Below are 21,478 nucleotides of genomic sequence, written 5' to 3'. Positions count from 1 at the left end.
AGTTACATTCTGCGCCTTGAGGCAAATAAACACTTCGGGACAAGTTTTTCCTTCCTATGAATAAGACTTCCTGCATGTGACTGATACTTCCTGTGACTAATCTGTCATCAGTTGCTAGAAATACAATGTCGCTATTGCAGAGTCAAATGCATCGATAATCTACGCCGAAGTACCCAAAACTGCGACATCACTTTCACAAGTTAACAAGTTATCACACGTTGATTTTCTAATAAGGAACGTTTTCCCGGAAGGTGAAAATTAATTGAAACGCTGTATAACGTGTGTACCGAACTACAGCCCATGTTCTATTGTAATTTGTGTTACTTTTTTTACTACAATTCGTTTTGTTTGTAAATGGAGATCTCTTCAGTTTATACAACAAAGTGGACGTACTTCTATGAAAATATGCATAAATGTCTCTACTAAAGCAATACCTCAGCATTTAGTGTAATCTGACGCCACCTTCGATTTCTCGAACTCCCGATTTCTCGAACCAATTTTCGTTTCCCTTAGTGGTTCGAGAAATCGGGACTCTACTGTAATTAAGTAATGAGGTGATTAGAGAAATTCGTTCTAGCAAAAGGGAAGAAGTACCTTTTAAGGGTTAAAATCTGTGGTTTGGTAAAGTGAAATGTGTTATTAAAAAATCTGAAATGATTAGTTTTAGAGTTATCTCAGTACCTTTCAGGTTATAAGCCGGAAAAAAATATGAGAAAGTAGTTTTGTTAAATTGGTACCTTTTGGGATGAAAGTGAATTTCAGCCAGACCCACAAAGGGATATTTATATTAATTTTCGGTAACTTTTAGGGATTTCTTTCAAATTTGCCAGGATATGACCGCCATCAATTTTATATTTGGGTCCTTCCTTTCAGGCGCTGGCTAAAAAGAGGTCTGTTGAAATCTTTGCGAAAATGAAAGTGTAAACACGATTGTTAAACTACCTCGCGAGGTAGTTTTGTTAAACTTAACAAATAGATTCCATGTTGCCGTCCGTCTCACGAGTGTGATAGCCGAGGGTGTCACTGATGTTCTTACCACATTTCACGTCTTCTGTGAAGCCCCCGCGTTTTTGAGACGAGGGACGGCAACCGGAAGAGAGAATTTAGCGTTCTAGGACAGTGGTGTCTCCCAGATTTTTATACTAATTATCTGTAATGGGGAAAAGATACTCAGCAATGTAAATGTGGTGGTGTGAGGACAAGTTGAAAGGGAAAACAGCTCACTTCCGGTTGCCGTTCGCGTCTCAAAAACGCGCGTGCTTAAATTACTGAACAGGCGGTTCAAACGGTTTTACACGTGCTTTTTTAAACGCGCCCGCAGTTTGAACGGCCAGTCTTATTAAATCTGTTTATCAAAGCAAGTTTTAAAACATGTTCTTCAGAGATAATAATATAAGAATTACAAATCAGAATTAATATATACTTGGAAAGAATCTCGTTTTTCCATACCAACAGTAAACGACTTGGATCAGAGATATCGGAGGCATCTAGCGAATTCTAAAGGTTAGTAGACTAAAACGACACTTCACAATGTTGCGATTGATGACTATCTGTTAATTTAAATTGGTACATTTTAGGAGTCTTAGACGTCTTCACTCTATATTCTTAATTCCGTTTACTACAGTAGGTGCAGGTATTGTCATTAGAACATAGAACGCATTTATAGCTATCTTCTATTTTAGAGTTATTTTAAAAAGACTGAGGGCATGTCTCTAAACTCTAGAAATCTATAGCTAAAAGGTTCAAGAACCTCTAAAATCAGTACGCGATGTAGAATGCTAGAACGGAAGAGGGGCTCTAAAATCTCTAAAAGTTCTAAAGTTCTAGAATATTTATGGTCCATGTTGCGAGTCTAAGATTTCTAAAGCTCTAGAATATGCAAGGTCTTTTGGGGGTTATAAAATCACTAAAATCTTTAAAGTTCTAGAATATCAAACGATCCCTTTGGGGCTTCTAAAATCTCTAAACGTTCTACAGTTAAAGAAGATCCATGGTCCATGTTGTGAGTCTAAGATTTCTAAAGCTCTAGAATATGTAAGGTCTTTTGGAGTTCTAAAATCTCAAAATCTCTAAAGTTCTAGAATATCAAACGATCTCTAGCTCTTCTAACTAGAACAGTTCTAGAATGCTATAGAAGTTTTTAATGTCAAGACCTGCACCTTTATGCAATTTCTCGAACCCTCGGTTTCTTGTACCTCCCGATAACTCGAATCAGTTGTCGTTTCCCTTGGATTTGCTTCACTCCAATACTCTAATGTTACCCTCGACAACTCGAAACTCCCTCAAACTCGAACTAATTCCCTAAATTTCCGTGGGAAAAATCAACCCTCGAATTTTGAAAATTTACAAGACTCTGAGTGACGATTTCAGTTACATTCTGCGCCTTGAGGCAAATAAACACTTCGGGACAAGTTTTTCCTTCCTATGAATAAGACTTCCTGCATGTGACTGATACTTCCTGTGACTAATCTGTCATCAGTTGCTAGAAATACAATGTCGCTATTGCAGAGTCAAATGCATCGATAATCTACGCCGAAGTACCCAAAACTGCGACATCACTTTCACAAGTTAACAAGTTATCACACGTTGATTTTCTAATAAGGAACGTTTTCCCGGAAGGTGAAAATTAATTGAAACGCTGTATAACGTGTGTACCGAACTACAGCCCATGTTCTATTGTAATTTGTGTTACTTTTTTTACTACAATTCGTTTTGTTTGTAAATGGAGATCTCTTCAGTTTATACAACAAAGTGGACGTACTTCTATGAAAATATGCATAAATGTCTCTACTAAAGCAATACCTCAGCATTTAGTGTAATCTGACGCCACCTTCGATTTCTCGAACTCCCGATTTCTCGAACCAATTTTCGTTTCCCTTAGTGGTTCGAGAAATCGGGACTCTACTGTAATTAAGTAATGAGGTGATTAGAGAAATTCGTTCTAGCAAAAGGGAAGAAGTACCTTTTAAGGGTTAAAATCTGTGGTTTGGTAAAGTGAAATGTGTTATTAAAAAATCTGAAATGATTAGTTTTAGAGTTATCTCAGTACCTTTCAGGTTATAAGCCGGAAAAAAATATGAGAAAGTAGTTTTGTTAAATTGGTACCTTTTGGGATGAAAGTGAATTTCAGCCAGACCCACAAAGGGATATTTATATTAATTTTCGGTAACTTTTAGGGATTTCTTTCAAATTTGCCAGGATATGACCGCCATCAATTTTATATTTGGGTCCTTCCTTTCAGGCGCTGGCTAAAAAGAGGTCTGTTGAAATCTTTGCGAAAATGAAAGTGTAAACACGATTGTTAAACTACCTCGCGAGGTAGTTTTGTTAAACTTAACAAATAGATTCCATGTTGCCGTCCGTCTCACGAGTGTGATAGCCGAGGGTGTCACTGATGTTCTTACCACATTTCACGTCTTCTGTGAAGCCCCCGCGTTTTTGAGACGAGGGACGGCAACCGGAAGAGAGAATTTAGCGTTCTAGGACAGTGGTGTCTCCCAGATTTTTATACTAATTATCTGTAATGGGGAAAAGATACTCAGCAATGTAAATGTGGTGGTGTGAGGACAAGTTGAAAGGGAAAACAGCTCACTTCCGGTTGCCGTTCGCGTCTCAAAAACGCGCGTGCTTAAATTACTGAACAGGCGGTTCAAACGGTTTTACACGTGCTTTTTTAAACGCGCCCGCAGTTTGAACGGCCAGTCTTATTAAATCTGTTTATCAAAGCAAGTTTTAAAACATGTTCTTCAGAGATAATAATATAAGAATTACAAATCAGAATTAATATATACTTGGAAAGAATCTCGTTTTTCCATACCAACAGTAAACGACTTGGATCAGAGATATCGGAGGCATCTAGCGAATTCTAAAGGTTAGTAGACTAAAACGACACTTCACAATGTTGCGATTGATGACTATCTGTTAATTTAAATTGGTACATTTTAGGAGTCTTAGACGTCTTCACTCTATATTCTTAATTCCGTTTACTACAGTAGGTGCAGGTATTGTCATTAGAACATAGAACGCATTTATAGCTATCTTCTATTTTAGAGTTATTTTAAAAAGACTGAGGGCATGTCTCTAAACTCTAGAAATCTATAGCTAAAAGGTTCAAGAACCTCTAAAATCAGTACGCGATGTAGAATGTTAGAACGGAAGAGGGGCTCTAAAATCTCTAAAAGTTCTAAAGTTCTAGAATATTTATGGTCCATGTTGCGAGTCTAAGATTTCTAAAGCTCTAGAATATGCAAGGTCTTTTGGGGGTTATAAAATCACTAAAATCTTTAAAGTTCTAGAATATCAAACGATCCCTTTGGGGCTTCTAAAATCTCTAAACGTTCTACAGTTAAAGAAGATCCATGGTCCATGTTGTGAGTCTAAGATTTCTAAAGCTCTAGAATATGTAAGGTCTTTTGGAGTTCTAAAATCTCAAAATCTCTAAAGTTCTAGAATATCAAACGATCTCTAGCTCTTCTAACTAGAACAGTTCTAGAATGCTATAGAAGTTTTTAATGTCAAGACCTGCACCTTTATGCAATTTCTCGAACCCTCGGTTTCTTGTACCTCCCGATAACTCGAATCAGTTGTCGTTTCCCTTGGATTTGCTTCACTCCAATACTCTAATGTTACCCTCGACAACTCGAAACTCCCTCAAACTCGAACTAATTCCCTAAATTTCCGTGGGAAAAATCAACCCTCAATACCTCGAATTTTGAAAATTTACAAGACTCTGAGTGACGATTTCAGTTACATTCTGCGCCTTGAGGAAAATAAACACTTCGGGACAAGTTTTTTCTTGCTATGAATATGACTTCCTCCATGTGACTAATACTTCCTGTGACTAATCTGTCATCAGTTGCTAGAAATACAATGTCGCTATTGCAGAGTCAAATGCATCGATAATCTGCGCCGAAGTACCCAAAACTGCGACATCACTTTCACAAGTTAACAAGTTATCACACGTTGATTTTCTCATAAGGAACGTTTTCCCGGAAGGTGAAAATTAATTGAAACGCTGTATAACGTGTGTACCGAACTACAGCCCATGTTCTATTGCAATTTGTGTTACTTTTTTTACTACAATTCGTTTTGTTTGTAAATGGAGATCTCTTCAGTTTATACAACAAAGTGGACGTACTTCTATGAAAATATGCATAAATGTCTCTACTAAAGCAATACCTCAGCATTTAGTGTAATCTGACGCCACCTTCGATTTCTCGAACTCCCGATTTCGCGAACCAATTTTCGTTTCTCTTAGTGGTTCGAGAAATCGGGACTCTACTGTAATTAAGTAATGAGGTGATTAGAGAAATTCGTTCGAGCAAAAGGGAAGAAGTACCTTTTAAGGGTTAAAATCTGTGGTTTGGTAAGGTGAAATGTGTTATTAAAAAATCTGAAATGATTAGTTTTAGAGTTATCTCAGTACCTATCAGATTATAAGCCGGAAAAATATGAGAAAGTAGTTTTGTTAAATTGGTACCTTTTGGGATGAAAGTGAATTTCAGCCAGACCCACAAAGGGATATTTATATTAATTTTCGGTACCTTTTAGAGATTTCTTTCAAATTTGCCAGGATATGACCGCAGTCAGTTTTATATTTGGGTCCTTCCTTTCAGGCGCTGGCTAAAAAGAGGTCTGTTGAAATCTTTGCGAAAATGAAAGTGTGAAAAGTGGGATGATTATAAGGGTAGCAATGATTCTCAAGCAGTGACAACAGAAACTTTCTTTCTTTTCGAAAACATTTTGTTACTTAAGGTAATTCCTTTGAAATTCTTCTACTATCAAACTTTTTTGGAAACTTGGCATAATTAACATTCATGATATGAACATTAAAAAACTGCAATAAAAAAATGGGGTCACCGTGCTTGTTTACGCGTCAGCAGGCTCTTAAAATGGGGTATTTTTACTGTTTGCGCGTTAAAAATTCGAATCACCTCATACAGAATTAAGTCTTCGTTACTTGAAAGATACAAAATTTTATTTTGAAAATAAAGCTTCTTTTATTCACATAGGCAGTATTGCTTCATGTACGCCGTTTTTGATTGCTTGGTTGTGGAAATAGTGCACTCTTTTGGACAATTCCGTGGTTAGCTTGAAGTCCTCGCCTTGGCCAAACTACACCCAGTACGGAACTGTTTTCAAAAAAAAATCATGTTCTACTATCAAACTTTTTTTCTTCGTCAAATATGTTCTTTACTAGATTGTTCTCAGCAAATACCTGGAAAAAAATTCGGGGGTCACCGTGCTCGTTTGAGAGAAAAAGAGCATTTATTTCGCTATCGCGCTTAGTTTGAGGGAAATCTCTTACGTTTTGTACGCGCACGTGCTCATGAGCGCGCGCTAATGACGCGAAAATCGTGCGCAGTAGGGATGCGCAATGCAATACCAAGGAATTACCTTAATCGGGTCTCCAGCGACACAACCTACCTCGTTCCCAGGGTCTTCCCGGCTTTCAGTATGGCGGCGGGTCGGGAGAAGACCCGAATACCTTAGACAGAATGATGACCAGAACCAAGGTTGCTGACCAGCGGTTTTCGTTACGATGGTTCCTAGGTACTCCATGCATCCCCGATTATAGTGTATTTAAATTATAATGTATTCCCACGCGTATTGCTGGGGGTGCTCAGTCTCGCGGGCTCAGAAAACCTGGTTGTGGTCATTCGGCGGGAAAAAAACCGAAACTTCTCCACTCCCCCCACCCACTCGGAAGTTATGTTGCTCGCACCAGTTCGCGGTCGCTTTTAAAAACAAAGATGGCGGCAATGACGGCAGTTTGTGCTCGATCCCGACGATCAAATCATAGATGCCAAGTCTCCAGCTTTCGGCTGGAGACTCCAGCTTTCACACTCAATCTCCAGCTCTCCAGCCAAGCAAGCAAAATCTCCAGCTGAGCTTGGGTTAACAAATATAAAATTATTGTTCCACAAACGTAAAACTGTTCATGATCTGCGAAATCGTGAAATTGGCGAGAAATCAGCGGCAAATTGACGAGAAATCAAGAAATTCTAGACGCCAGAGCCCTTTTCTTCTCACTGTTCGTGTTTGTTTGCCCGAAGTGACATGGTAAAATGTGTCATTAAATAAACTCAGAATGCAGGAAAAGTGATCTAGGAGAACTCAGATTTAAAAATTTTCCCTTGGGTGTTGGGGGGGGGGGGGGGGGGGCATTCCCCCCGGACTCCCCTCGAAAAGTTTGCGCCTTTGTTGCTCGCTCGGATTAGGCGCTCCATTAAATCTCCAGCGAGCCTCTCCCTACAACTTGGCATCTATGTCAAATGCGAAAATAGGGGACTGTGAACAGTCTAACTACACATTGACCCAAAGCTATTTTCCTGAAAGGAAGTATTATTATATCACATATTTTGTTTTGAGAATCTGTGGTACTTCATTTTCACAGTGAAACCATTTGAATGTTCTATTGAGTATTGTGGTTTTATTTCTCGTCTTCTCGATTGACGGCACGTATTGTCATGTCAGGGTAAAATCAGTATTTTAATTCTTTTCTGATTGCCAACAGGGAACCACAGCATGTTTAGTGCCCACATTCTAACAACTTGTTATTGTAAATATATTTTGTGGTAAAGTTTACATAATCAAGCCAAAGTACATTGTTGAACATGCTATTCCATAGCAATCTGCTTCTTGTGCTTTGTAAGCCATGAGAAGAACTTTTCAATGTCTTGTCCTACCAGTGACAATGTGATGTCCCAATGCTGCTCATTAAATCTGTTGGGCCTAATTAAAAAGGGCACAATTTGTGCAAGTCCTAAACATAAGCATCTCATCATCTTTAGCAGTTCTTGTAGAATGAGCCCAGGGTAAGGGATGGATCTTGGCTGTTTTATCAAACTGGCTTTTAATCTGCTTTTTTGGAGGCGGTGACAATGGCACTGTTTGTTTTATTTGCCCCCATTCCTTAAACTACATTTTTGTTTTGTTTTGTTTCCTCAGAAACAAATCATATCTATTTTGACTTCAGGGTGAACTATTTACACAATGATGTAGAGTGGCCATTCAAAACAGAGTTTGTAATTGAAAATCTAAACATCTATGAGACGTAAAAACAAACTTGTGAACATGTGAACCTGAAGTATAGCAAATCATAATTCTGACAAACACGAAAGCGAACGAAATGGGTCATAAATATGAAGTTTTCACTATCTGAATGATTTTAGGGTACATTAAAGGGATATATTGTTGAAAAATCCAAACCTATCTCTCATCGTGGTAATGAGAAATGCAAGACTGCAAATAGCAGTCGGTCATCGGGCATTGGCCCAACAAAGTTTACTCATGTCCACCCAAAGCCTACCTGTGGTCGGACGTAATGCGCGGACATTATTTTTACGAAAAAAAAAGAGACGTTTTCTTCAGTCACGTACGTAGTAGGTCCTTTGCTTCACTCCCTAAAGGTAGCGTATATATATTTTTTTTCTTTTTTTAAATGGCAAATTTTTTATTTGTATTCATCTTTTTTTCAATCTTGCTTTTTTTGTGTGTGTGTGTCCGACCACATTTTTGTTTTGTCTGACCAAAATATTGACTTAACAGGACACGTGTCCTTTCAAAAAGAAAAAAATATTTGCAGCCCTGGTAATGTAAACAATCTTTGGACTGGTGAGTTGTAGTAGTAGACTGGGTTAACCAGGAACCAGTTATTTTAAAGCTAGTACTGGTAACTGCCTATGTTCACATGTAACAGAAGTAATGGAAGATTCACAGAAAACAGAATTTGAAATTTTATGCTGTGGCATTTGAAGGAAAAATAGGTATTTGTAGACAAGTATCTGTTCATCTCTTTAATTGTTAATATTCCTTGAAAGTCTTTTCACCGTTCAGAGAGTTTGCGTCCACATTTCTATCTTTATTTCTCGAGAGTTTCAATAGATGAAGCGAAATAAATATGACAGACCAAGTGACCCACACTACAGTATTTTATCTTTTCTCCTGCCCTTACCATTCCAGAAACAAAACACTATTTCTTTTTTTTGAAATAGTTTCTTGTTGCTGGTGAAGTTGCAAATTTCCTGTACTTTGTCACCTTCAATTTTGTTTCCCAATCGCCCTGTCCAGTTCGCAATCTTCCCCAAATCACTTGATGTACCACACCTTCAGACAGTAATGCCTCAACTTGAGCATTGGTAGATTATACTTTCAAAGCATATTTTGAAAACGAACAATTCAACTTCAGTTATTGGAGTACATTAGCGAATTGACAGCTCAATAAGGCTATAATGATAAGACTTACAATTATCTTCAAGAACAATAATAATTATTATGGTTAAGACTTCACATTCTTAAATAACCCTCTTGGAAAATCACAAGATGACATGCACTTTGTTTGGTGTTTTCGATTACATACAAAAGTAAAAGGCAATGCTCCATATTTTATGTAATTTATAACAAGAAAAGGGTAATTAGTTTTTTTTAATATAGATTATTCTAGCATTTTTTTCGCTCAAACTTGTACATACGTTCCTAGTTTTAATTTAATTATTTCAGTGAACCTAATATTTCTCGAGATCCTTCAGAATCAAGGCTTTTATAAACCCTATTTATGAATCGTTGCCAATTGAAAATTCTTATGTGTGCATTTAATTTAGCCCAACTAACCTCGTTTGAGAGTAAAATTTCTTTTAAATTATCGATCAACTTAAAAACGAGGTTAGTTGGGCTGCCTTTAATACTTGCAAAAGAATTTTTAATTGGCAGCCATTTATGCCGCCATAGGGTCTATTGTACCTCTTAATTTTCAATTTTTTTTCATGACCTTTCCAACTCCGACTAAATTAAACCGGCTCATGCTTAAAACCTGTTTTTCTTTATTAATACCTGCAATTAAACAAAACTGACTTATTTTATAAAATACTTCCTAGGATGAACAAGAAACAGTTGTTGCTCTCTTGTACATCTTTAAATCGAACAGAAAAAGAAGAATGTATGAGCCTATTTCACAGATGTAATTGCTAATTGTTTGTTACCGGTATTTCAAGATAGTATATTATCATCCACAAATAATGGATTTTAGTTTTCTGATTGGTTCACTGAATTTCGTTAAGTAACCATTCTACCTTTGTTTGACTTTACAAGTAAATGTATGAGAGATCATATATTTGAACCGCGGAGAAAGATATGAAAACATGATTGATCATCGCAGTTATACACACAATTTCAAATTAAAAATCAGGCCTGAACGGCATTCGAACCCATGATCTCTGCGATCCCTGTGCAGTTCTTGACTAGCTGAGCAATCAAGCCAATTAAGAGCTGATCATGTTGGGGTTTCGTAATGTACCCGTAGATGATGAAGAATGCAAGTTAATATATGAAAGATCACATATTTGAACTGCGGAGAAAGATATGAAGACTTGATTGATCATAGCAGTTATACACAACTTAAGCAGTTGTGAAATTAAAGCCTGAAAAAATGTAAGGTTTGAACGGTCGGATTCGAACCCATGACCACTGCGTAAGTTGCGTCATAATCGTTACCCAAAACGAGCATAAAATTGTAGTTTACAGTAGCACTCCGTGGGCTACACGGATGTTGCAGGCCCCGTGAGATGGTCTCAGAAGTGCCCTTAATGTAAGGTATAGTCACGGTGGTAACAGATGTCGGGTTTCTGTTCGTTGCGTCAGCTTCGGTAGGTCGGTAAATGTTTCGTTTAGTAAAGTCAGTGTTGTAGTTGTTCTTGTAAAAAACACGTTCAAGGTATTTGTTTTCGTCACGTAAACTGTCCGGTGTGTCACAAAGTAGATGTAAACCAATCACTTTCAACAGACCAGACTTACAACATAATCGACTTACAAAACCGTGCGTATGTTTACCATATTTGTAGAGCATGGTATGATGGCTCATAACCAATGATGGCTGAGCCAACGAAAGCTCTCGAATTGCATTATCCAATCACACAGTTTTTAATAAAATAGATTACACAGATTGGAATTGTAGAATGTGGCCATTGGCTGTATGAAATGATATGGGCGTTTCGCCAGAACAAAAAAATATAATATCGGCCGTAATAACGAAGTGACCGTAAGGCTAAGCTGCAACCAGCCCTTTGATTTTGAAAAGAGAGAAGGAAATGATATGTAGGGAGGGAGGGTATGATCGCAGGTTATCGTAAGGTGAGCTTTCACTGTAATTTCATGCCAGTCATGCGGAAAGCGGTCAACCAAATTTTGGAACACTCATCCATTACCTGTTTAGCCTTAAACCCCCATTAGTATGACCCAACTAGTGGACTAATGCAAATCCTACATTTTAATTGGCTACGCTACTAGAGGAATACAAGTAATAGTCGTCAAGTAGCGAAAAGAGTGACGCTTTCTTTCGATTTATTCCCAAATAAATATTTCTTCAACGTTCATTTGCTAACTTTATTATTGCCTTTTCTGTCCGAATAGTTGGGTAATACTAAAACAATTAGACCCTTCGCCCTCAAGGGCCACGGGTCTAATTGTTAAGACCATCACCTTAAACGGGGTGCGTTATAATCCTTTCGTGGTCTGGTAACTGCACTGAGCATTAGCCTTTTGTTCCCATGAGCTACCTATTTTTTCTCTTTACAGGGAAGCTGAAGCTATGTGTCTGATCACTTTTCTCATCACTCTTGGTGTTGCCGTTGTCACCCATGCTACCAAGGATGTAGGCACAGCCAAAGGTCTTAGATTTCTTGGTGTCGGCTATAATATTCTAAGAGGAAATCCCGACGGCAGCCAATTGTCACACGGTGGTGTCGACCCAGGTCTGCTCTCCACGAGAAAGATATTCAAACTGACATGGGATACAAATAAAACTTCTGTTGATGGATTGTACCGGGTACCAGACCAGGTTGTCTTTGTTCATCGCTCATCCTGCGTCAAAACTACCTCAAACGAAGTATTTTCCGGGGTCAAGTCATATCAAGATAAACTCAAGGTTGATGTGGAAGCCAGCGGTGAGCTAAGACGTTTCATAATTTAAACGATTGGACTTCAAGTATACAAATAGATTTGATGCAGACACCATTGAAACTTGGAAGACTAATTGTTCTACAGGCAACACACTCAAGGCTGTTATAAATTCCATTCTCATGGCAACTCACTTCTTTCCAGTCCCCTCAAGGCCGTTTTCAATCTTTTAATGATTTTCATCTCGGAGAAATTGAACCAAGCCAAGAACTCGACCTAGCATATTTATACGCTTGCTGGATTGTACAGATGAGGCACCATTGGCAAATACTTAAACTGGAACGCCAAAGATGACCAGAAAGCCTTAAACATCGGGGAGGTCTGGAACCTAGTATGTTGCCATGGTAATAAAATTGTCAAGCTGATATTGTGGAACACATCTAGCAGTGTAGAATCAAATACTTCTTATACAAATCGGTTGAGATATATTTTTCTTCGTATTTGATCAAAATTTGGCTGAGTTTATGACGTTATAACTTCGCTTATTTGCATATTTTGAAAAGTTATATCTTGAAAACATATATCTTGAACAAAAAGACATCTTTGAAACAAAGTAGAGACCATTTTTTCTATACACAGACGTTTTTTAATGTTTTAAAATGGCTTAGATAGGACCTCTCTGATCTTTTTTGGAATTATGAAATATGTATCTGCCCTGTGAAGCTTTAAGATTTCATGAGCTTTTCGCTCATAGATTGCAGAAAGTCTGATGTGCCAGTTGTGCCGTAATTCTTTGTTTGATCTCAATTCAAAATGACTGCCTTTTTACGATCCATAATCATTTGATTAATTTTTTCGTCAATTGTTGCTATCTTCGATGAAATTGAAAAAATGCTGGAATCCTAGATCATGAAGCTACGATTACGGTAGTGAGTGACGTCATAAATAAAGAAATAACAATGTCATTTCATGGCTATTTACTTCGTGCCAAATACTTGTTTTTTTTTTCCGTTTAAGAGAAAGCTTCGGGGTGCGTTAGATGGGGGAAAGGGTTCCTCCACAACCCTCATGGAAATTTGAATTTAAACACAGCATAAAATATTTATTGTTTTTATCATTATTAATTTTTCGTAGCTGGTTTCGACGCAGGATTATGGAATGTTGCCTTCAGTCTCAGTACAAGTAAGAACTTATGTAAATTTGTCTGACTCTTATCAAACTTCATCAAAGCAGTTATCGAACACAAGTTCGATAACAAGTAAGCCTTAAAGGTACTTAAAGTAGGTCATTAACCATAATGACGTTTAACATCTTCCATTTTAGTTACTAAAACAATGTAAGTTTAGTAATATCGTAGTTCAAAGAACATAAATGTGGTTTCGCAATGACAGCTATCAGCCAACAATATAGTGTTTTGTCGAGGGCCAAGGACCTGATAGTTTTCCGTCGAGATTTTGAGTTTTAAAAAGCAAGTATCAGCTCAAGAACGATGTTCCAGGGCTACATGTTCGAGGTTTTGTTCGAGGGCTTACATAAAATTTCCAAGGACAACTATTAGTCCATAGGCCCGAGAAATAAACTCTGTGACCTGACTAATGTTTCTTGTAACATTTTAGCGCATGTTCGTCTTAAAGACGAGGAAAATAAAAAATGTCTTATTTGAACGTGCACATGAACTCCCCGAGGGAGGGGGGGGGGGGAAATCCCATATAAAAAGGACGGGGGAGCTCGTCGGAAATTTTGAAAAGGACCCCTAATTGGTACCAAGATCCTGTCTTTTAAGCGTGCCATGAATTTTTTTTTCACCCCTAAAAGGTACCAAATTTTGGGTTTTAAGTAAGCAGAATTAAAAATTAGTTACCTGTCAAATGTCTCCTGTCATAACGTTTCGGCTCAATACCCTAAAAGGTATCCCTAAAGGTCCCGCTGTGGACCTTTTGAGGCGTAAGAGGTACCAAAACCGCCTTTTTAACCCCTAAAAGGTACGAAGAGCATCCACGTCCTTTTTATATGGGAACCCCCCCCCCCCCCCACCTTCCCTGGCAACTGACAAAGGACTTCGTACTGTTCGTCTTTGTTCTCGATTTATTTTGTTGTTATCTTTGCTAAGATATTTACATTGTCACTCTCTTTTATTTTGGTAACAACTGTCGTTTGACTGACACGGCTTTCTTGTAAACAAATTTTATGTAATCGAAGAAACTCCCGCGGTTGATAAATTAACCTTGTGTCTATTTCTGCCCCTTGTCTTTGTCTCCACTTTCTCGCTATTGTAGGTTATCAGAGGATGGAAAAAGAGACAACAAAGTATCATAAAGTCTTTTTTGAAAAGAAAGAAGTCTGCAATATGGGCGTAGCTCGATATCAACTGGACTTAGCTCGAGTTCAGAAGTATTCGGTTACAAAAGACTTTGCAGCTGCTGTGTGTAGCTTGCCCAAAGAGTACGATCAAGGAGCTTACCGCAGATTCATTGACAACTGGGGAACGGTGAGTGTACTGACTACGTTTTTAGTTAAGCCTTTTTTTAGATTATCTTCTTAGGCCTTTTTTGTGCTACCAAATTATCTTTTCGCCTTACGTCAACAAGTGTTTTGCCGAGTACAAAGTTCAAGACTTTTATTTCGACAACAAACCGGTGTTGTTGACGATGGTCACAATTTTACCTACCGGCGTCTGAATTTCTCACTTGTTCGGGTTATTAAAAATGTCTTGTTTTTCACTGAAATAGATGAGCGCTCTGATAGGTTAGTTGTATAAGCGTCATTTGTCAAAGGGCGCGGCACTTTGATGTTAGTTGTTTGTTTACTGGTCTAAAACTGCAAGCTAAAGAAGAGATTTGTTCTAACGACTGAGAAGATTGAGATTTCTTGCCAGCTTAGAAGATGCGTACTATTAGAAGAAATTGATTTTTATAATGCTCACTCCTTTGTCACAAGTAGCGAGGTCATCACTTCGTAAGCGCGATGAAATGGACTTGATGTTGACATACCTTACACGGTGAGCGTCAGCAGGACTCAAGCAATTACTAAGCCTAAATTTTGGCAACAAATTTTGAGTTTTTGGCCTTTTTAGGTGGGAAAATGACGTAACCAAATTGTTGCCAAATTTTCTTTCAGTTAAAGCATATCTAACGCGATTTGTAAAACATCTTACGATAAGGATATCGAAACTGAAAGAAGATTCGTAATATGTCTATTCATTCAAAAATTAAAACAATTTAAAATTTAATTTTCCCTCATTTTGTGCTAGTTTTAGTAACAATAATTATTTTCTTCCAGCACGTTGTACTGAAGGTGGTACTGGGAACTAAGAAGACAGAACGTCGCAAAAGTTCGTACACTAAAATTGCCAAGTATGCCATGGAAAACGTAAGAATTGTGAAAAAAAAATTTTAACATGCATATTAATTAAAACACGATCATGCAGTTAAAGATTTACAAACTGAAGCCTTCAATCGACGTTATTAAATCATTGACTGCTAAACTAGACAAAATGGGGACCGATGGTACTTATTCCACTTGTAATGTAAACAATTGAAATACAGGAGATATCTTTAATGATCAGCTGATAGATTAGGGTTACAAGTCTGACAAGGTACATATAAATAAAGGAATTAACTGATGTCCCTGCTATATTGCATGAGCGTGCCGCAAATGCAAGCTGCTGTATAAATACATACATACATGACTTTATTTCATCTCGAATTTAAAGAGTAGCTAAGCAGGTAATATCTTCAAGAACTTGAAGAAAAGAAAAAGAAAGAAAGATTTACAAGTAATAAAATAACATTACTAACTACTAATTATATATCTGTTAATGCTAAGTGCTATGAAAAGAGATGGTTCGTATTAAACATTTCAGTAAAACTAGCCAGAGTGGACCCCGTTCTAATGTTATCAGGTAGAGAGTTTCAGGTTTTACATGCAGGAAAAATACTTAAAAGAGTGAAGACCATAAGAAGGGAAAGCAGGTCTACACAACAAAAAATATATCAGTTCCTCCAAGAAAGTAGACCGTTGAGCACAACGTTAATGAGTCCCTAAGATACGCAAGGTAAAAATTGATATGGATACATTTATGAATCGTGATTAACATATTTTGTACTCTCAGATTGTAAAGTGATGTAACTGTTGCTCTACCTAACAGCTGACTATATGCTGATTCCCTGTCATTAAAAACCACACACATTGCACGCTTATTCAATGACTCAAGTGTTTCGCTACTCCTAGAGCTACAGAAGTGCCATACTCCAGAACCATACTGAACGTGTGGCAGAACAAAGGCCTTGTACAATTTTAACATGGTGGAAGTGAGGCCTTGCACAATTTTAACATGGTGGAAGTGTTTACAAGCTTGCGGAACTTTATCATAACTTTCAGTTGATCGTTGACTTTTTTGCAAATAAGCGAGACTTATACATCGGTCCAAGTACAATTCGTTGTGGTACACCTCTTCTTATATACAGATTGCCAGCTAGAGCATACATCGCCAACTTTCACCCTCTGCATCCCGTGCCGCTCAAGTGATCCTCAAGCAGCGCGCAATTTAAGCGCTGCCGTTCAAACCATAGGCTGATAGCCTGATGTCTAGGCTGATAGTTTGACGAGCAACACCGCATGCAATATGGTGTCAAAAGCTTTTGACAGATCCATTGACGCTACAGCCACCAGTTCCTTCAAATCTCGCCTAGCTTTCCAATCTTCAGTCAGCCGCAGCAATGATGTTTCACAACTGTGGTGTCGTGTATATGCTGAGATATAGTCCGATAATAAACCCTGGTGTCGTGTATATGCTGAGATATAGTCCGATAATAAACCCTGATAGAATTCTTGCAACTGGATGGAGAGCAGCCTTTCAAAGATACTACTATTCAAACAGGGTAGAACGGTTACAGGCTTGTAGTTACGTTTATCTATCTCATCGTCCTTTTTGAATACAGGGGTAACTTGAACCATCCTCCACCTTGAAGGATAACGCCCTTGTGACCACGACAAAAAAACCTATGCATGCATGTTAGAAATGTTAAAATTAAACGACATCCCTCATCGGGAGAAATGGTGCGACATTTATGCATATCAATGAGCCATTGCAGCGGACTATTCAAGCGTGAATGCGCGATAAAAGCGTCAAAATAGTAAAGAAAATGGATGTTTAGGGGGCGATAGACTAACTAAAATCGGCTTTTCTGGACGTAAAAGTGCAATTTCTTTAACATGATACAGCGGATTCTTATACTTAAAGGGTTAATATATCATGGTGGCCTATTTTTAAGTGAAATGAAGGAGATTAAGTTGTAGACTTTTTACTTTGAAAATCGGGCTTTTTGCGGTATCGGCAGTATGGAAAAAGACCCTTATTAGAGTTAACTGACTGAATAGAGTGTAGTGTAACATGAAGTGCTAGATTTCTATCCCATATGAACCATGTGAGCGTTAGCCCTACTGATGGAAATGGGCCCACACAAGGACAGAGAAAAACTCAATGAACGTGTACAAGTACAAGGAAAGGTTAGGTTTATACAAACGTTGGCCGTGTAGCACTTTTATTTTAAACAGAGATAACTGAATAGAGTGTAGTGTAACATGAAGTGCTAGATTTCTATCCCATATGAACCATGTGAGCGTTGTTAGAGTTACACATCGATTTTCTGCCAAACTAAGGACAAATGTGCAGATGATAGAGCAGATTAGTTAATACACATGTATTACCCACACGTTAACAGCTTTTTCTCGAAATTTGGAGCAGAATAAGTTGTAAAGTTTTGCGTGTACCGTTTAAAATTCTGTTCAATATGTGATCAGTATAGTAATTGTCAAAATTCGATAAAATCGTACGATGTAAGCGCTATGCCTTGCAAAAATCTTGGTTACCCCCACAAAACGTTTGTCTTGCCAATAGAAACTGAATCATGTTAATTCTTTGGACTTGCAGATAGAATCATCGCTGTCCGTGGCGTCTGGTTCGGACGGGGGATTATTCAGTGCCTCTTTGCAAGTTAATATCAGTAAATTCAAGCAATCCACCGCAGATACGAGTAAATTTACCGAAAAAACGGTGGAATTCACATCTGGAGGTCCCGAAATGCCTGAGCCCATTAAATTAAAGCTGATGCCTATTTACAACGCTGTTGAAGATAGTTTTTTCAGCGTCCTTGACCAGCAATATCAATGTAAAAATGTGGCACAGCGAAAAGGGAACTTCAAAAAGATCTTGCAGGAATACCCGCAGATAAATCATGTTTCTGAACCACGAGGTATGATTTCACACTATGCGTTAAAAAAATACTTACCGGTAAAATGCTCAAACAAAACAGTCAGGAAAGCGTTGTTAGTAATAAATGTTATTAGAGTCCATGGTCCCGTCATGGGTCATAGGTCATCGGTTCCTGGCGTAACGTCAACCTGGGTAATGAGGAATGAAAGTGCCACTCGTTTAATTTTCAGATCCTGAGGTGCGTATTCCTCTCACTTGGCCATTCGGTACCTATGGACTCCCCATGACAAAGTCGGGATGTCCGCGTGGAGGCTTTTGGCACGCGGGGACTCGTTACCATGACACCGAGGATCGGAATTCAAACAATTATTGGTCTAATCCCTATGATTTAGCAGGCAGAGTCCGTAAAAACAACATGGAACAAATGTTTTGCATGAAGACACTGAGCAAAACCTCTAAGTACAATCTCCCTTGGCCCAAAGGAAAATACTGCATCTACAAGAAAGGAAATTGCCCTAAAGGTCAGTGTATTGCTCTTCTTTATGTGCCCTACTTTAATTATGAATCATTTTTGGTTAATCGTTCCGACTCAACAGCGTAACAGACCAAACAAAATACCCAATGATGCGACACGAGCATGCTTGCAATACACATTCGCTCGTGTATTTGGGAAAATTAAAAAGGCAAGTTTTGTTCATAAACGGTGGCTTAAAACAGTCTCCAGCACCTAGATTTTGATGGGTCGCTGTAACCACTATTTATCATTTGATGCTACTACAATCATGGTTATGCCCCGGCATCAGTGAACACGTTGTGATTGTAGCATCAAGTAATAAAAATTGACTACAATGGCCCATCAAAATCTAAGTGCTGGAAACTGTTTTGAGCAACCTCAAGTTAAGACTCAGAATTCAGAGTGGCCTAACAAACTTGCACTATGGTTCTCAGTTTGGGAACGTAATAAGAGACCTTCTTTTAAAAGAGAGCATTTTTCTTACCCAGAAGGCCGGGACAGCAAAATGAAAGACGCCATTGTCGGCGAAAAGTGGAATTCGACAACTTTTAACAAACTTGCAAAAAAGAAATCCTTTCCAGTAAAATTTAATTAATGTTCTGTATTGTGCCTATCAGGTTTCGGGCACGGAGACGTTCGGTGGGACGACGAAGATGACCGTAATGCGAACAAGGTCACCGGTCAGCTACCAGACGGCGTTTATGACAGGAACACAAGAATCTCATTCTGCTGTCGGGGTGATGGATACACTACTAATGTCATTAATCTTCCCACTGACAAGCCCTTCGTTTTGCTCAAGTATAATTCCCATCAATGTCAATTTGTCAATAATGCTAAAATAAGGGAAGAATTCTTCTACTGGGACAATGAAGATTTCAAACCCCATACTACTGAGGTCCGAGGCAAACACCCCGTTTTGGAGAAGCGCAATAATAATCTTAAAATCCACTACTGTTATTATTACAAATAGCCATAAAAATATGACGTTCTCACGTATGCATTATCTCCTAAAATGTTTACTGAGAAATTAATATACTGGAAATTTGTGAAACATCAAAGCAACGTGCTGAATAAGAAGATTAAAAATAAAAGTGCAAATCAAACTGTGGAAGGTACAGGCTAATTTGATTTCATCATAATTGTTCTTTAAGAGAATATTCATTAATGAAGGATGTCTCCTTATTATCTTTGTAGTTCGTTGTTACAGCGGGTAGCTCCCTTACCGCAACCCTGTGGCAGAGAGACCTTGTATTCCTCACGTCGCTAACACCCGCGATACTCTATCCAAGATCTGATAATACCATACGGCTTGTTATGCCACCAATCCGAAGAGTATTCCAACATTGTAGTCCAATAAGTCGTGAGTGTTGTCTTCAATAGACCTTATTCACGATGGCCGCCATGTTGGTCATGCAAATTAGCTACACACTTCTGAGGGGGCAAACAACACAAATTCGAGAGGTTATAACGAACATCTTAGCCACACAGATGATTTGTTTCACGTTCATTGAATGTTTATCACCTAAGTAATAAAATAGAATGATTACACAAGTTATTTCGACGTTTTTTAGTGAAAAATGAGCAGCTAACGAATTAAAAAGTCAAACTGTCAAAGGCAATCCAAAGATATAAAATTATTACAAAAGGTACTTAATTCTAAACACTAAAATGGACTTTTAGCAATGTTATTTCAATATTTCTACAAGCCGATTTTCCACAATTTGCCTTTTTTCCAATGTTTGCCCCCCAGCATAACACATGGCTAATTTGCATGACAATTTGAAAACGAACATGGCGGCTATCGTGAATAAGGCCTTATTTGCAAGTGTTCCCAGTTCTTAGCTATGGCCTTAGTCGGGATATATGTGCTCTTCATCGGCGGGAAGAGACATACTGAAATCTTGGGGTCAAGGTTAAGACTCTTTGGCCGTCGTCGAGTGGCTCTTGAATTGTGATGGTACTCAGACGAAGCTTCGTTGGCTCGTCGCAGGTTTCTTTAAGCTAAATGCAGCATCGATCTGGGTGTCCAACATTGCATAAACCAGTACTTCTTTCGGGTTTCGAGGATGTCCGAGGAAACAGCACCATCGACGACAGCGCTAGGCCTCGAACCATCCGGGGCGCTAACCACTAGGCTACCATGTCTCCACAAAGTGATCAAAGCTATTTCAAAGCAATCATGAATTTTTTGCAAAGGTATGCGACTGTGATAGACGAATGAAGAGGATAGATACTCGGGAACGAGACCACAAAGCGATTTCTAACGAGGGACTCAGCATCAGCTTCATAATCGGTAAAACAACAGAAATGCTGCTGCTTAACAATTAACAATTATTGGCCCAGGCCAGGAACCCATGACCCGGAGCCTACAGCTCCCATACTGGGCCTATGTAACGGCATTTTTACAGACCGATCTATTTTTAGACTATCTTTTCCGAAAAAAACAAAGGCAGTTCCGGTTTGGTGACCCTATGACGTCAGCTTAATTTCTTGTAATTGGTCAACGGGCTCCTGTGGGAGTCTCATTCGCGGGAAATTCAATGTAAAAATAAATCGGTCTATGAAAACGCCGTTACACGAACACAGGAGAGTTGTAGGCTCCGGGTCAATGGGTTCCTGCCAAGGCTGAGCAAACTATCGTGATTCGTCAGTGGCTAGCAGAAGATCCATTGATCCTGGGCTACTGTCAATAAAATGGAAAATAATGCTAAGAAAACAAAGGATATGGGGATTTCATTCAAGAAAACAAGTGATACTCCACCACCATTGCATGTTAACAATGTGGAGCTTGAAAGAGTCACACAGTTTAAATTGCTTGGAGTCGCAGTCCAGAATGACTTAAAGTGGAACTCTCACAT

The 21,478-nt window shown here is 38.5% G+C and overlaps 1 protein-coding gene across 4 annotated transcripts in view; it reads left to right on the top strand.

The window, feature by feature from the left end:
* The window catches only part of LOC137997858 (uncharacterized), a 33,007-nt gene extending 13,276 nt beyond the window's left edge, over window positions 1–19,731 (top strand). For 3 of the 4 annotated variants that reach the window (XM_068844160.1, XM_068844157.1, XM_068844159.1), the window contains 8 exons: window positions 3,824–3,871; window positions 11,572–11,939; window positions 13,027–13,074; window positions 14,169–14,380; window positions 15,172–15,261; window positions 17,825–18,146; window positions 18,337–18,627; window positions 19,238–19,731. In XM_068844160.1, the coding sequence (XP_068700261.1) occupies window positions 11,585–11,939; window positions 13,027–13,074; window positions 14,169–14,380; window positions 15,172–15,261; window positions 17,825–18,146; window positions 18,337–18,627; window positions 19,238–19,590 (1,671 nt within the window). In that variant the 5' untranslated portion in view covers window positions 3,824–3,871; window positions 11,572–11,584 and the 3' untranslated portion in view covers window positions 19,591–19,731. Of the gene's footprint in view, window positions 1–1,455; window positions 1,504–3,823; window positions 3,872–11,571; window positions 11,940–13,026; window positions 13,075–14,168; window positions 14,381–15,171; window positions 15,262–17,824; window positions 18,147–18,336; window positions 18,628–19,237 lie in introns of all 4 variants that reach the window. The other variant, XM_068844158.1, reaches the window with a different exon arrangement.
* Window positions 19,732–21,478: the final 1,747 nt, after the last annotated feature.

The sequence above is a fragment of the Montipora foliosa genome, chromosome 3, assembly GCF_036669935.1.
Source record: "Montipora foliosa isolate CH-2021 chromosome 3, ASM3666993v2, whole genome shotgun sequence".
Lineage (NCBI taxonomy): Eukaryota > Metazoa > Cnidaria > Anthozoa > Scleractinia > Acroporidae > Montipora > Montipora foliosa.
Note: the sequence above shows the minus strand (reverse complement) of the source record. Positions and strands in the feature narration are given on the sequence as shown.